Genomic DNA, 17,507 nt, shown 5'->3' on the forward strand with positions numbered 1-17,507 from the left:
TTGTTGAACTCAGTTGATACAAACTCACCCCCTCTGTCACTCCTTAGACACTTCACTTTGAAACCACACTGTAATTCCACCATTGCTTTGAACTTTTTGAAGCAATTTAGGGCCTCAAATTTGCATCTTAGAAAATAAACCCATGACATCCTCATGCAATCATCAATAAGAAGCATAAAGTATTTGTTCCCAACAATTGATTCATTTTACATGGGACCACACAAGTCAGTATGTATTAGCTTCAGTGGATTGCTTGCTCTCCAAGCTTGCTCTTTTGGGAACCAATCTCGGTGTTGTTTTCCCAACTAACATCCATCACATACACCATCAACATCTTCTAGATGTGGAAGACCATGCACCATATCATTTTCCCTAAGCTGCTTGAGACTCCTGAGGTTAAGATGACCTAGCCTCTTATGTCAAGTCCAGGTACAATGAGTGATATTTGTCTTTAACACAATCTGATCATTGTGCATTAAAGACAAAGGGTAGCTTCTGTTCTCTTTCATTCTTACTTTTATAACCAGACTATCAAGTGATGGTCAATCAAAAACACTGCACATTTTTCCTCCAAATAGCAAGTAATATCCATGCTCATCCATCTGGCCAACACTTAGCAAATTCTCTTTCAACCTAGGTAAATACATCACTTCTCTGATATATTTCCTTCCTTTAGTTGTATCAATCACAAGAGATCTCATTCCTGCCACATTCAATATGTCACAAGTTGACATTTGCACTTTTCCTGCCACATTGGTTCTTACATCAACAAGAAGATTGACATTTCCTGTCATGTGGTTACTACACCCACTATCAATATACCAATTTACATTTACCTTTGCTTCAGTAGTTGTACAGTTAGCATAGAATAGATTACCATATACTTCCATTTGATTTGCACAGTTAGCCTTTTGAATAGCCTTACCCATATTGCACTTTTTAGCCTAACGTCTAAACTTATCACAGTTTTGACATTTGGATTTTCCTTATATCTACACTCACCAAAGTGAAACTTTAAGCATACTTTGCACTGAGGTTTTGTCACTTCTTGATTCATGGAGGATGAAGAATTTGCATTCTGTGCAAGACCCATAAATGGCTTTTGCTGAAACTTAGGCTTTGAATCCCACTTCTTGCCTTTTGCATTCTAGTTTTTTTGAGACTTAAATCCACTGGATTGAGAATTACCCTTATTCTGCTGCCCTTTTGAACTCACAGAGAAAGACGTAAATGCCTTCTCATTAACATCAACAGTGTACATATCAAAACGTTGTTCTTGGCTTTTTAGAATTGCCACAACCTCCTGTAATTCAACAGTATCTATACATTTTGTATTCTCAATCACAAGATAAATGGGATCATAAAGTTTACTAAGACTAATTAAAACCTTTTGCACAAGTCTTTCATTCGATAACACCTCACCAAATGTCTTCATTTGATTAATCAATTCATTCAGACGAGTAAGATACCCAGATAATGATTCATCATCACGCATTCTAGTATACTTAAATTCATGTCGAAGATTTTGGAGTTTAATCGACCGTACCTGATCGCCACCATGGTATTCTCCATATTGCAGATCCAATGCCATCTTCGCTGAATCTGCGTTGGCAATTGGAGGAAATATTTGATCACCCAGAGCTTTTGCATCTTGCATATATACAACCACTATTTTCTCCTTGTCTTCATCTTCTAAGCTCCCTTCAACCTTCTTTTTCTTCTTTGAATCTGAGGTCGTGACCCCTTTTTCAACTAATCTCCATAACTCGTGAGATTTGAAGATCGTCACCATCTTGATTCTCCATAACTCGTAGTTCTCACCAGAGAAGATCAGAGTTCTCACCTCATAACTTCCAAATCCAGCCATCTCTTAGATTAGATGATACGAAAACAAATTGAATTTGGTTTCTATGGAGTTTCGACGACTTCACCAAAACCAGAACGAACTTGAATGTAGCTCGATTGCTTCAATGTCGATGACGTCTCCAACTTCACAATTCACGCCCAGATCTCAATTGATCCAACCTGGCTCTGAGGCCATGTTAGAGTTTGATTCAGAGTGTGCCAATTGAGGAGAGGAAGAGAAAATCACAAGAAATGGAGATGAATATGAGTGTTTCTCTCTCAGCAAAAATCGCAGAGGAATGTTCTTTCTATTATCTCACTCACACACACATTGCACTGCATAACGGTTAGTTATGCATCTGGATTCCCACCATTACATCAGAAAATGATCTCAGCCACATATCTAGCTAAGTTCAAGGATCCTTCCGCATGTCACTTAGACAAAATTACAATATGAGCCCTACACTTGGTAATTTTAACCAAAGTGGATACACAACTAAATACAAGGCTTATTTTACTAAATTCAAATCAGCTCAATGCTTATGCACTAACAACAATAACATGGGGTGCTTAAAATTCTGATGAAAAATGTTCCATGCTTCCAACCAACTCGAACTTGTAGCATCAGATAATTTGCGGAGTGGAAGAAGTAAACTGCTAATGGGACTAGAGATGTATGCCAGTCAATAAACAAAATAAAAGCTGTATAATAGAAAGAAGAATTGGACTTTCAGCAGAATAAAGTCTCTGCATAGAAGATTCACATATAATAGAGACGATATCAGATCACTAGATAAGCTAGAAGATTATATCAGATCACTATACAGGATATTCTCGGTCTCGGCCAGGAATTGAAGCAAATAAACGCAGATTTACAGACATACATGGTTTTCCCTTTCTACGTCCACAGGGTGAGAAAATCTGTCAATTTCAATATGTAGCATTGGTGCATAAAGATCTGCCTTATCACACTCTAATACCCTACCACCCAAGTAATCTACCTACCAACAATAATTTTGACAACTATTTTGATAGTTAGTGTAATTAAGTTTAAGGCAAGTGACCAGTAACTTCTCCTACAAGCATCAGAAAGGTGAGCTAGCATAAGTATGGATGTCTCTGGGTTTCCAAAGAGTTTAAATAAAACAATTACATGTGTCAATCCAGTGGCTTCAATCATCAAGGCTTGTGAAGGCTCACTTTCCCCATGCTTATAAGAGAATTTATTGTTCGTTAGGTCTTACTGGTTACAAATAATGATAAACTGACCACAATACCACCTGCACAAATACAGTTCTGTTCCAACACGGATTCCTCAGAGGATGCGGCTGCTGCAGATCAAGTTCAATCTTGATTCTGTTTCGTATTTAGTTCACATGCTGCTATTTATTTGTAATCCTACTTCTACACGTATATCAATTGTACTCATATAAATATCAATGCAATATCGGCTCACTCATTCATTGAGTTGAGTCTACAAACATATTAGATTATCTTTCCAATAATACTATCTTTCCAATAAAGTGCACGCACATGTGTGTATAACAATTTATATAATAGAATCTCAACAAATCTTCATCTTACCTTGAACTCTCCCCCACGATCTACAAAAGAAATTCTCTCACCGCCTCCTGCAGAACACTCCTGAAAGGACAATAACGTGCGACATTGTAATCCCAAATCAGGTAAATATCAGGAAACTCAGCCATGATATAATGCAGAATGATCAAACGCCCAATGGGAAAGGTTATGTAATATTGCTTCTTTGATTTAGCATTAAGGTCCAGAAGACAACTTGTTTCTCTGTTTCGAAGTACAGAGATCAGTACATGAAAGTGACAAATTTCAATGAAAACTGAGGCTTGTGCTGTTTCTGCATGCAGAACCGGAAAGTATGTGATGCGAGCTTGTGAAACAGATATATAGATTATTACTCCAAGTCTGCTTATATACACGCATCTTCTATAATACATTGATGTGGTACAATAACGAATGAACCAAAATGTGGAATCCGAAAAAGAATTCTTCCTATAAAGAATCAAAGAATTAGGGGACCTTCTTTGCCTTGTGCTGAGTTTCTCATGAAAGTCTGAAAGCGAATCCGTTACCTTGAAGCTTCAGTGTTTTTCTCTTCACAGAACCTTATATACTATCTTGTCTTATAAGAAGACATTTGTCTTGCCTGACTTGAATGTGTACACAAAGGAAGCGGTGGGGAAGAAAAAATGAAAGCAAACTCACAAACTGAGTGTGATGCAGCAGTCTCTCTTAAAATCCCCGATCCAAAGGACCATCATTGCCCTGGAGAACAAACCACTTTTCAGAGGGCTCAAATTCAAGGAATTTACTGAGATGTTCCAATTTTTCGATGAAGTGGGTCCATTGCAGAGTAAACATCATGCTGGAAATCTTCAGAATTGACTCACATGTACGGATGAGTACTAGTATCATTGCACATACACTCTGGAATGGGATACTTTGTGACATCTTTTCCAACTCTACTCCTCCTGAGGTCTGGCTGTCCTAAGGAATCTCTATGCAATTCCTTTATGATCCTATTGAACTCTGCTTCAGGGAGAGAAGAGTTCAGAAAGTACGGAAGCATATGCCTTTTGTTTGGGGTTATAAACTTCTTGTGGCCAGCATAGGCACGATGTCCCTGAAAGAGAATACAAAACTAGGTGTAAGGGAAGTCTCCATCAAATTAGGTAAGCATCATATGTAAAAGAACTATTAGTATGATAATTTCATATTGTTCGTCTTCCAAGCATATTTTCTCAATGACACATAGCTCATATTTCAGGTCGGTTGACAATGTCCGATCATTTGTGCGTTTATCATAGCATTTCATTGTTTCACTACTTACAGGTTAACTTCATTTATTTTAATCATATTTGTTAGTGTTTCGTCTAGCATATAGTATGTACATTTATTAAAACCAAAACATAAACTATACCTGCATAGCATGGCCCATATTTCCCCCATGAGAAGGCATGAAGACATCACTATTATCGGAAACTATATAATCAATGGCAGCCATCACAGAAGCTTTGTTTGCAAAAGGTTCTAGTTCACCAGGCAAAGTAAGATCTTCCTTATTGTAAAAATGGGGAAACTCTTCGATTAACGGTTGTAAGGCTTCTTTTCCACCAAAAGGCTGCCCGCCAGCCCAATATATTCTTGCACTTTTTGGAGCTCCTAGAGCTTTAAGCAACCTAAAACACAAGATTTGGTTTGTCAGAAAACTCTGATACAAATAATAAATACAAAAAGATATCAATTTGGTTTATGTTCTAATGCCTAAATGTGGCTAACATACCTGGTCACCTCCACGGCATTCAAGGGGCAGAGACCTGCAAGTTTTCTTTCATGGTAAGTCATGTTTGATCTTCCAGTTAAGAGATCTGGCCGCTGTTTCCTCTCATTGTTTACTATTTCATCATATTCAGGAGTCAAACCAGGAAGGCAACCAGTCCTCACCCATACATCCTTCTCCATTCTTAGATGAAGGGCAAGGTAAGGCCCTTTACTGCGCATTCTCTCTGCAAGTTTGTTACCAATTCCCAAAATTGGAGGAGCAAACCTCAATGCATGAAACGCAACCTGAAGTCAAACAAAGAAGAGATCAGAGTCAGCTGTCTCTAGGACGTTGTTTCAATTCTGTAATGAAACAAAGTCAGCTTGCATACACACCAATAAAAATTATAGACCTACTTAGTGAATTACCTTGCATCGAAGCTTTTGAAGATCAGAGGGAAGATCCTTAGAGAGCCTTGAATCCAAGCCTCTTAGCAGTAAAACCCCTTCTCTTTTAATCTGCACAGAAAAAAAGATGAATTAGCATAATTTGTATTCCACAGGAAATTCGTTACCACAAATGACAAAACAGATAAACAGGGTTATAAACAAATCATGTTATGGAATTACACATGAGAAAAATGACTTATTGTATTTTTAATATATGATCAGAAAAACCTGAAATTGCCATTAGTTTTGTATGGTTAAAATGTTCGGCAGCACATAAGGTTTAGATGATAAGTACAAAATTTTAGTCATAAGGGTTGGACGGGACGGCTTCTCAATTGTATTGAGGTATTCCCATGCTTTTGTAGCAACACTTGTAAACTAAAAGATGAGAACAACTGTTTGAAAGCTGACATATTCGTAGGAATGCACCAGCAAAAACAAACAACCAAACAAATACGAACGGCTGGTGTCACTAGGCCCCCATATAACAAACTAAGAGCTGCTAAAGCATCTTTTTCTCTCTTCCATATTGCCTTAATTCAAATCTTTAGGAAATACAACAGGGTTGCTTCAAAGCAAGCACATAGACAGCAATGATTCTTACCCTCTTGTGATAACGCGACCGAATCCAATTAGGCGAAGCATGAAGAGGAGTCCGCTTCTCCTCCACAGGCCTTGTCATTAGATGCGTTGATGGCAGTGAAGAAACTACCCGAACATCGTCAGCAAGGACTTCCTTAAAGTGCTCCAAATCAAATATATCAGAAAATTCACTGCACCCATCAAATAAAACACAGAAACCAATTTTAGTCTGCTAAGCAAATATATTGCAACATTAAGCCATTCAAAAACCAAGAACAACAAAGCCTAACCATTCGTTGGGTTGAATAGTAAGCCATTCTTAAAGAGGAAAGACAGTAAAATGACATAAATTCCATGAATTTGGGGACAGGAAATTGGTAAGTTCTATACTGAATCATGATGTCCCACAAACTAAATGAATCGGAAAAGGCAATGTCGAATACAACGACATATCTACACAACGAATATATTTACACTAGGTGGAGGGAATCCAAAAAAGGCAAGTAATTTAGTAAGAAAAAATGTGAGTTGAGTTGTAACATTGTATACCTTTCATCCCCCCAGATGACATTAACTTGCAAAATAGGAACCACCAGAGCAGCACCAAGAATCCTAGCAATAACGACAGCATCGACAATTTGATTCCTCTGCTGGTTCATCCCACCAGAAACCACAACAATCAGGTATTTAGTCCTGTCCTTCACTATCCCCTCACTAGCTCTCTTGTACTCTTGCGTCAAATCCAAGCACGGCCGATACCCCAAACCATCCGGCTGCTTCCAAAACTCACTCCCCTCAGCTTCCTCCCCAACTTTCCCACTGTTTAGCTCAACCCCCACCTCTGATTCCAAATCCCCACTCGAAATCAACGGCTGGGATTCGCTCACAACCTCGACTTGGTGGCTGTTTTCAGCGTTTGAAGCAAAACCCATGTGTGATTTTAAGTAGCCATTAGAGACCAAGTCCCGGAGCTGAGTTGTGGAACATGGGTATGGAGAATAGGGAATCAAACGGTCGATATGGAATCCCAGCTTCAGCATCCCAAGAAATCCAAAGAGGAAGAGGAAGAAAACCCAGAAGTTTGGGCTCCTGTAGTTGCTGAGCCAGCTCAAGTACCTGCTGCTGCTTTTGCTCCTTGAAGATTTCTTGGGAGAAACGAGGAGCGATTGCAGAGAAGACGGAGACAGAGAGTTGATAATCTGAGAAGGGACCGAAATGTAAGAAAGTTTCTTGGTATTGCTGTTGTTCTTAGACTTCGCCATTGATAGGCTGAGAAGCTCGGTAATAACTCTGTTTTTCTTCCTCTTCTTTGAAGAAAGAAAAAAGTTGTGGATTTATTGTATCTATGAAATTCCTTCACTCGCATTGACCATTGAGAGAGAGAGAGAGAGAGAGAGAGAGAGTATAGAAATGGTGTGAAACAGCCGGCGGGAAGGCGAAAGTCGGAGAAGAAGCGTACGCGTTTACGTTTAAATAGGTGCCAGCAATCTATTTTTATATTAGAAATGGAAGGTTTTCAAATAAATTAGCGAAGTGTTATTGGTACTTCAAAAATCTTATTCTACATCGCTTAAAAGTGTATTTTTCTATCTTAATATAGAAAATTTGGAATGTAGAATGAGATTTTTGGAGTGCTAATAACAATTCCCTGCATAAAATTATAATCATGTCAATTGTTATTTTTATGGACGATTCAGTTATTATTCTATAATAAGCATTTCAATCGGGATTTACATGATTTTGCATCATGAGACCTTTTTTTATTTTTCAAGGGCAACGTTGTAAATATCAGCAAAATATTACTGTTGGGCGGCGACATTCAACTATAGTCTTCTTAAATAAGAATGTCTTAATATCAAGGAAAAATTCATACCGCATTGAATCAGAGCACTAAATATAAAACATTCATCAAGTTTATGAGCAATATTATTTGCCTCTCAATTATACACAAATTTAGCCTAAAAAATCTTGAGAGTATGCACCCCAATATAGAAAGTAGTTTTACTAGTTGCCTCAACGACGTTAACGACATCTCCCTAACAAATGGCTTTATCTAGCACATTTTGCTCCCTAAAAAAAAAAAAAAAAAGCTATCCAAAATGTGAAAATAGCTACATCCAATAAGTAATTTTATAAATTAATGTAATACTTTTTTTTTCTTGTATGTATATTTAAACTAGAATTTTCTTCAACAAGAACGTATATGATTTTAAATTTTCTAATTTGCTATATAAACAAAATAAAAAAAAGTGAGAAATCAAACATAAAACATCAAGATTCAAAATATAAAAACTGAAAGTTGAAAACTTAAATAAAACAGCTTTTAATTTTCAAATGTAATTATCAGATAAATTTTTAGTTAAAAAAATAAAAACAGATATGATTATTACACGGACCTAACAAAATTTTATATGTGGTTAATATTATATATTACTAACATATGGGCACACAAAGTGTGTAAGAACATTTTTTATTTTTGTTTTTGAAACAGAAGGAGAGAGAGGAAGAGAGTAGGGCTGGGCACGGGCCGGGCCGGGCCCAAATTTGGAAGAACCGGACCTACCCGTTTTAAAATGTAACGGGCCGGGCCGGGCCGGGTGTAGGGATTTTAAGTTTGGGAACCGGACCTAACCCGGCCCGTATCAAACGGGCCGGTTCGGGACGGGTCCATGGGTCCAATAACTTTTTTTTTTTTTGCCTTCCGCTTTCCGGAGTTGGAAAGCACCAAAGCCGGCGCCGACGTCTTGGAAGCCTGGAATTCCCATCGGTCCGGATCAACCTTTCTGAAACCCTGCATGCATTCAGTTGATGAGCAAGCCTTGAAATTTCCTAAACAAGGATGTAATCCGCAATCCCAACTAAGGATTTAATAAAATAAAACCATGATTCATGACCAACAGAAGAAAGGGAGTTGCGTAACAAAGTTAAAAACCTGTAATCGTATATATGATTCTGATTAATTCCTAATTTCCTACACTAAACCCAAAAGAATTACAGTACTAAGCAAGCAAAAACAAAAGAAAAATTCCATAAACAAAAAGAACCCGTCTGCAATTTCAGCATAACATGAAGAACGATCCAAGAAAACTCATGCTTTTTTTCAGTACTTACATATGTATTGAGCTGACGAATGAAGCTGGAGAAGTTACTGTGCTTGAAGTATCGAGGAAGAAGAGTGACGGAGAACTTGTGAAAGTCCCACACAACGAAGCTGTTGCGAGCTTTGCCCCAGGAAACAATGGCGTCCGTGGAAGGATCCTCCACCATTTCAAACGTCTTCGTGAGAAACGGCGGCGGACCCACCTCGTGCAGCCCCTCTATTGGCTGCGGCGAGAAGCTTGAGGACGACGAAGACGATGAGCCCACGGTGCATGTCACAACCTCCTCCTCTTTCACCAACACTCCATCCATGGTTATTGGTTTCCCCAAATTAGCTATTAGCAGGAATCTCAGCACCAAAAGACTGGATTTTTACATGTGGAAGAGGATTTTGAGAATTGGATTTCTGGATTTGTGCAGTCATCGGACCCTTCTCTAAATCCCCATCACCTCCTACAAGTGAACACTGAAGTCGTGTCGTGTCGGAGAAGGTGGACGGAGGAGCGGCGCCACGAATTTGAGAAAGGGTTGGAGTGTTGGAGAGATTGAGATTTGAGACTGAACACTGAAGTCTGAAACTGATTTGGAAACCTAGGTTACAAATTAACGGTTCAGATTGAATGATAGGTTATCATTCAATCTCAACCGTTGATTATAATATGAAACGGGCCGGTCCGGGGCCCCGTTTTTCTAAGGTGTAGGAACCGGCCCGCCCCGTAAATAACCATGCCCCGGCCCGGCCCGCCCCGTTTGTTCCCAAAAAAAAAGGGACCCGGTCCGTACCCGCCCCGAACCTACACTACCCGCCCCTACCCGCGGTTCCTTTACCCGTTTGCCCACCCCTAGAAGAGAGTAATAGAGAATGTGAGAGTGGGAAGATTCTTTTATTTTTTTTTATTTTTTAATTAGATATATGTTAGAATTACATGTAGATGGGGTTTTGAAAAAAAAATAGTAAAATTTGGTTATGTGAAATTACATTTCTACCTTATATTTCTTATTCATGTTCTGTTTTAATTAAAAGATTAAACTGATAATTTTATATGATTTTAGTTGACAATAAGTGTTTTATTAATTAATAAAGATTACACGAACCTTAAATCTCGAGGAGAATGCTTGTCGTGTTGTAATAGAGCCAGCTGGCTGTAACAAACAAATAAACAAAATGAAATGAAAGGGAGTGCCATTCTCTCTTCCCAACAGCCTGGATTATTCTTGGTCTCTCTTCCCCAATCAGACCAATTAGGGGAGCTATAGGCCTACATGCCTAACTCCCGAAACTCACCAGTTGGCACTGCTCTGCTTTAACATGCTGGCAGCTTTTCCACCTGGCAGATAGTCACTTCTCAATTCTCATGCCACATGGGATTCATCCATTTCCCTTTTATGGGCCCAAGAAATTACTTAAGCCCATATATAGTTGATTTTGGCACAAGTAAATAATGGATAATGGGATGCTCTCTTATGTGAGATTTTTTATGTACTTGGAATGCAAATTGATATATTAGATATCATAATATAAGTGAAGAAGTAAAATAGTTTAAGTAAAAATGTTATTTTTATCATTTATTTGTTTTATTATTTGTAGCAGTTATCTAATATAAATAAGACACACATGCATCGATAGACTCTAACTCTATTAAAGAGATGATATAAATAAATAGCAAATGAAACATTACTTTAATTTAAGTTTTCTCGCCTTATACTAATAATATACAAACATGTGTTCTAAATATACTAAAAAAATCTCTCATTTCTCATAAGGGGTTAATTAATTTGCTTTTCTCTTCTTTTCCTTGGCAATTACGATCGAAGAATTAAACTCATAAAACTTAAGCATCACACTCACCAAGTGGACTCAATTTTTTTTTTTCTCATTAATAAATGGATACCAATTTATCAAAATCAAAAATTTTCCAGTTAAAAGCTTAACAAAATTAAGGGCTAATTTGAGGATTGTTGTGTTTTTTAGAAAAGTTGTTTCTATTATGCTTTAAGAATAACTAGTTGTATAATAAAGCAGTTGAACATTTGATAAATTGTATTTTTTAAAGTATTATGAGTATGAAAAGCAGTGTAAAAGCATTTGGTAAATATCATACAAATATGATATAATTGTAAATAATGATAAAAATGGACATAGCAATGGAAGTGGTGGCAACGACAACGGTTGCGAGGTAGTGGTGGTGATAGTAGCGTTAGTGGAGGTGTGGTGGGGGGCCAATAATAGAGTGTTGTAATTGGGGTGTAGAGGTGGTAGTGGTTGCATCAGTAGTGGTGGTGGTGATTGCAGCGTTGTTGGCGATATCAGTTTCAACAACAATGGTGGTGATGGTGGTGGTGGTGTAATGCTAGTGGTTCGTAGAGGTGGCGACGATAGTGGTGATGGCGACGCTGTGACATTAGCAACAGAGGTGGAAGTGGGGTGGGCGATAGTGATGGCAATGGCAGCAATAATTGCAAGAGTATACTGTGGTGCCAATAGTGAGGTGTGATGGTTTATGTACAGAGGTTACAATGCTGGTGGTTGGTAGCGACGGTGGTGGTGGTTGTAACGACAGTAATGACAGTTGTGATAGTGGTTATGAAAGTGATGGTGGCAGTGGTGACAATAACAATAATGATGGTGGTGGTAATGACAGTTATGATTGTGCTAGTGGTGACGATTGTGGTTGTGGTTGTTATGGTGGTAGTGGTAGTGGCAACGAGGTGGTGTTGGTGGTGGTAACAATTGCGATGGCGGTGGTGGTAGCAATTAATGATTGTGGTGGTGATATAAGCTTGGTAGTTGCAATGGTAGGTGGTGGCAATTACTTCGTTCTCCAAGTGAAAATATTTATGTATAAGGATAAATAATATCATTTTTAAAAAGTAATAAGGGTATTACAGAAATAAAAAATATTCATTAAAGGCTCAACTCTACTTTTTTATGAAAGTAGTTTTTGAAACAACTTACAATGTGCTTTTAAAAGTTGTTATCCAGGAGATCATTGCTTTTAAAATAAACATAATATTTTATTTTTTTTATCAAACATCTATTTTTATTCTTTAACTTAAAAGTTTTTAGTAAAAAAATGTAATATCAAACATGGCCTAATTCATGTTTACTCTTAATTTACTATTAGTTTGCACTTTTATCCAAAAAAAAAAGAAAGAAAAAGAAACTACTCCTTTGCACTTACGCCAAAACAAATGTGGGTTGTAGCTAGTAGCTATGGACTAAGGAATGTCGAGTTAGTACTTCAAAATGATGTATAGAGACCAGATCTTCGACAAAAATAAAAGATTAGAAAGATCAAAGATTGAAGATGGCTTTTTAGTCAAAATTGTTTCTTAGATTGGCATAACTCTTTATTTTGGTCTTCGAGATTTAAAATCAATACAAGTGGTCCTTAATTTTGTCAATCATCAATTATTTTGGTTATTCCATGAAAAATTACCGTTAAAATTAAAAAAAAAATACAAAAATACTCTCAATTTTTTGTCAAATCATTTAGCCTATTGTTTATTAAATTGAGGATAATTCATTCATTTTGGCCTTATTTAATAGAGATATTTTATGGAATGACCAAACTAATTGATAGTGGACAAACTCAATGACCACTTATATCAATTTCAAATTTTGGAGACCAAAAGTGAGGAGTTATGTCAATCTTAAGAACTACTTTGGTTAAAATGCCATTGAAGATTGGCTTCTATAAGTTTATGTGAAGAAAGACCACTATTTCTTGATATAAAGATATTTCTCTTATTAATATTTGAAGAGTTTGAAAATCTCCCTCCCTTATTAACAATATAAAAAGTCATATTGATTGGAAGCACATTTTTAAGAAGGCAAACTTTGTTGCAGATACTTTTGCTCACCTTGGTCTTTCCCTCTCGAATCCTCATTTTTTTAATTTCTGTTTAACTAATGTTGCTCTTCCTGCCCTTAATTAAAAATAAAAAAAAACACATGCAACATTTTGGATTCGACTTTTCCTTTCCCAATATCTAAAGTATAAAAATATTAACTCAAATAACTATCATGAATCATCGATGGGTCACGTCGATTATTCATCTTACCTCTAGCGATAACATGTATCATTTTGCAATCTATAATTGCACGTACATTCGTAACCACTACTCAACGCAAGAGAGAAGTAAAATGGTGGGGATTTTGAAAGGGACATGTTTATACAAGATCCTAATTATTGTCCTCAAACCCATAACATTTGGTTCAACCCAAAAAACGAAAGTGAAAAGCTCTTCAAATCAAACGTACAATGATGTTTCCTTGTTGATAAAGTAATTAAGCTTATTGATCTTATTGAACAACATAAACAATCAATTATTAGCGGCCGATTGCTGACTAAACAACTAAAGTGGAAAGTACCAAACTGAAATCTGAAGCCATGACATGGCCAAGTGGATATCATTTGGATTTACGCTATTCTCGGCCTTTGGTCAAAACGCAAAAACACATATACCCTCCTTGGAGGCTCCAGCTGTGCCTAATCCTATGTCTGGATGTCTGTGTGGCCAACCGCCTTCAACAATCTTATTGCCATGTCTTTTTCTCATCATACCATATTCTTTTGCACAGGCCATATTCTAACCTCTCTCCCTTTCAAGGGTTTCAAATTTCAATGATGCTTTCCCTCCACCCCCACACCAACACTCCTATTATATACCCTTAAAACTTACATAAATCTCAATATATCTCTTTCGAGAGATTGAAGTGGAAGAAGATTCGAAGCTTGTTATTGATACCATTCAAAATAGATAGGTTATTGAAAGTCATTTTTAAAGACATTTGTTAGCTCATTTTGTCTGTTGTCCACACATTTCACGGAGTTATATTTATAGAGAAGCCGAACTTTCTGTTAGATGTTATTTATGTCCACACCCTACTATTTTTCTTAGAAAGTCTCCTCTTTTTTTCTTTTTTAAAAAAAATGAAAAGACCTTTTTATGCATTTTAGAGTTAGGGTTTAAGGTATGTAGAGTTTAAGTTTGTGTTTAGGGTTGAGTTTTTGCGTTCATATTAAAACACAAAATTAACCCTAAACACTTCATAAGTTTACTGAAAGAGCACGAATTCTTTTATACTAATACCGTTTTTGTATGAACATAAGAGCAACTAGTCAAGTCTTCTTTGTTGTTTTTCTACAACTCGATATATTTCATTAAACAACGAGCACGTACATACAAGAAGGCATATATGAGTATGACAACGGTGGCTTTACACAAAAACAAAAATCCCTTATCCTTGAATGGAGGGAAAATTCTGGTGCAAAGATAAAATGCACCAATGAAAAATGCCAATAACAACAATGACATCTCAAACCAAACTGAAAAGAGACTAGATCCATCGTCTTGAACTCAAACCATAGGTCACAGAAGCCCCTCATCATCCTCCTCTCTCTTGTACACCTTTATTTATCCATCCAGACAAAAACAAGAGTAAGAATATTATGTGATATGATTTTTTGTTACCGACTGTACGTTGAAATATGATTGTATTAAATCAATAATTTTGATAATATAACATGTTAAATTGTGTGTACTTATAAAGTTTTAGGATGGTTCTATTTGCACACTCAGTTTTATCTCTCATATTACCCTTGTTAGTCTTTGTCTATTAATCTTCTTCAATTAATTTGTTCCGACAACCTAAAATTGAGAAGAATGTGTTGGAAGTAAAAATAAGTGTGTACATAATACCTCTCAAGTTTTATACATATATCATTTATGTACTTTACGTGCGAGAGTGTGTTTCGAAGTTCTAGTCGAGTGCGTGCGGTCATCATTATACAAGTGCAAATCCATTGACCATTGTAAGAACAAACTGAAAGTGTAATACTAAATAATTACGATCATACTCCAATGCACTAATGCCAAACTCAACGCCAAATCTCTCATATGCCATAATTTTGCCACATTTCACACCAACTATGATTGCATGTATCAAATTGGGCAATTGATTTTAGTGGATGTCCATTTTTTTTTTTTAATTCGAATAGTTGATGATGCATTTAAACATGTTAGTTTATGAGTAATTTTTAAACTACTGGTTGTTTTTACTTAATTATAGGTCCTATGCTCGATTTATATAAATGTTAGAACGATATATCTTCATTGTAAATTTGATACCGTTTAAAATATTAATTTAGTGTAATAACTTTGTTGTCGATTAATTATCTCGTTGTATAGAATAAATGAAAAATTCGTAGAAGATAAAAAATGTATATAATTGAATTGAATTGACATTCTTTTACAATAATACAACACTAAACATGTAAGGTATCAAATATGGATGCAAGATGTTTAATTTGGTATTTGACATTAAACATCAAGAGGAAATGCTCTTAGGATTCGCCATTGCCTTCAGTATTGACATTAGACATGAATAGTACTAATGAATCATGTCACGAGTCATGACCAGCTGGCTGCTATAGAATAATTTCTCTGCCGTCCATTGGTGGTCTTGGTAGTTGAGTCATATATTCTTTAGTCATACACGTCAAGCCAACTACGATTTCATCATGCATGTAAGCTGCAGGAGGGTCAAGAGGAATCTACATATATATGGTTCTATAAGTCACATTTTTTCTTTTTCTGTTTGTTTTTGACTGCCAAAATTTTTCATTCTTTGAAGTTTAAAGGATGGCTAAGAGGGTTGAAGACTGGTCGGAAGATAAAAAACTAGCTGCAAGGCTCGCGGAATTCAGATCTGGCCGTTTGTATCAAAATCAAACTTATAACATGTTGTTTCGAAGAGAAGGACACAAAAACCAATAATACTCACCAACTGCAATCAATATGAAGCGGATTAGCAACAATAAAAGGCATGCGTTTTATGTTGTTAAAAAAAAAATGTAAAGTGGAGAATTTTATTTTTTTAAGAGCTCTTTCTTGCGGAATACATTTCCTTTTTCCTTTTTTTTTTTTTTTAAATAATTTGTGGTTGGTAAAACAAGAGCATCGATCCATAGTTCTGAACCACTTTTTATTTTCATAATTTTTCTTGGTCAATATTTTGGCACATTCTCTAGCTCACATGCCACATGAGGCCAATTCCCTCATCATTTTATAGAATTTAAATTGAAATAAGTGTGACAAATATAAAATGTAAACTACCTTAAGGTCAGTGTGTATATATTATTTAGCGTCAAATTTATTATTAAGAGTTTTACGTGGTTGTCTAATAGGCATACACTGTAACATCCCACATCGTTCAGGGGAGTGGATCCTGTAAGCCTTATATGTATATTCTCATCTCTACCTGGCACGAGGCTTTTTGGGAGTTCACTGGCTTCGTGTTCCTTAGGAACTCCGAAGTTAAACAAGCTCGCGCGAGAGCAATCCTAGGATACCCACTGGGAAGTTCTCGTCTGAGTTCCCAGAAACAAAACCGTGAAGGCGTGGTCAGGGCCCAAAGCGGACAATATCGTGCTACAGTGGAGTCGAACTCAGGATGTGGTGGGGGCCCTGGCCTGGATGTGAGCCAATCCTTGGTCGGAAGTGTTCCCAGAAACAAAACCGTGAAGGCGTGGTCGGGGCTCAAAGCGGACAATATCGTGCTATAGTGGAGTCGAGTCCGGGATGTGGTGGGGGCCCGAGCCTGGATGTGAGCCAATCCCTGGTCGAAAGTGTGCCTACGAGGACATCGGACCCCTAAGGGGGATGGATTGTAACATCCCACATCGTCCAGGGGAGTGAATCATGTAAGCCTTATATGTATATTCACATCTCTACCTAGCACGAGGCTTTTTGGGAGCTCATTGGAAGGCAGCTCACTGGCTTCGGGTTCTGCAGGAACTCCGAAGTTAAACGAGTTCACGCGAAAGCAATCCCAGGATGGGTGACCCACTAGGAAGTTCTCATCTAAGTTCCTAGAAACAAAACCATGAAGGCGTGGTCGGGGCCCAAAGTGGACAATATCGTGTTACCGCTCGAAGTTAAACGAGTTCGCATGAGAGTAATCCCAGGATGGGTGATCCATTGGGAAGTTCTCGTTTGAGTTCCCAGAAACAAAACTGTGAGGGTGTGGTCGGGGCCCAAAGCGGACAATATCATGCTACGATGGAGTCGAGCTCGAGATGTGGCGGGGCCTGGGCTTGGATGTGAGCCAATCCCTAGCCGGAAGTCTGCCTACGAGGACGTTGAGCCCCTAAGGGGGGTGGATTGTAACATCACACATCGCCTAGGGGAGTGGATCATGTAAGCCTTATATGTATATTCCTATCTTT

The 17,507-nt window shown here is 37.4% G+C and overlaps 3 protein-coding genes across 3 annotated transcripts; all 3 read right to left on the reverse strand.

The window, feature by feature from the left end:
- Positions 1 to 542: 542 nt before the first annotated feature.
- LOC137748109 (uncharacterized) lies at positions 543 to 1,867 on the reverse strand. Its single transcript, XM_068488193.1, has 2 exons — positions 1,189 to 1,867; positions 543 to 841 (listed from the first exon to the last, which is right to left on the reverse strand). Exons 1-2 carry the CDS (start codon positions 1,865 to 1,867, stop codon positions 543 to 545), a joined length of 978 nt encoding a protein of 325 aa, XP_068344294.1.
- A 1,538-nt stretch (positions 1,868 to 3,405) lies between these two features.
- Positions 3,406 to 7,638, reverse strand: LOC137747677 (O-fucosyltransferase 20-like). Its single transcript, XM_068487832.1, has 6 exons — positions 6,724 to 7,638; positions 6,197 to 6,365; positions 5,572 to 5,661; positions 5,165 to 5,448; positions 4,802 to 5,060; positions 3,406 to 4,504 (listed from the first exon to the last, which is right to left on the reverse strand). Exons 1-6 carry the CDS (start codon positions 7,434 to 7,436, stop codon positions 4,268 to 4,270), a joined length of 1,752 nt encoding a protein of 583 aa, XP_068343933.1. The 5' UTR covers positions 7,437 to 7,638; the 3' UTR covers positions 3,406 to 4,267.
- A 1,144-nt stretch (positions 7,639 to 8,782) lies between these two features.
- On the reverse strand, positions 8,783 to 9,585 carry LOC137748110 (heat stress transcription factor A-2-like). The gene is made up of 2 exons (XM_068488194.1): positions 9,286 to 9,585; positions 8,783 to 8,965 (listed from the first exon to the last, which is right to left on the reverse strand). The coding sequence occupies exons 1-2, from the start codon at positions 9,583 to 9,585 to the stop codon at positions 8,783 to 8,785; spliced, it is 483 nt and encodes a 160-aa protein (XP_068344295.1).
- Between the last annotated feature and the right edge of the window lie 7,922 nt (positions 9,586 to 17,507).

The sequence above is a fragment of the Pyrus communis genome, chromosome 10 (assembly GCF_963583255.1).
Source record: "Pyrus communis chromosome 10, drPyrComm1.1, whole genome shotgun sequence".
Lineage (NCBI taxonomy): Eukaryota > Viridiplantae > Streptophyta > Magnoliopsida > Rosales > Rosaceae > Pyrus > Pyrus communis.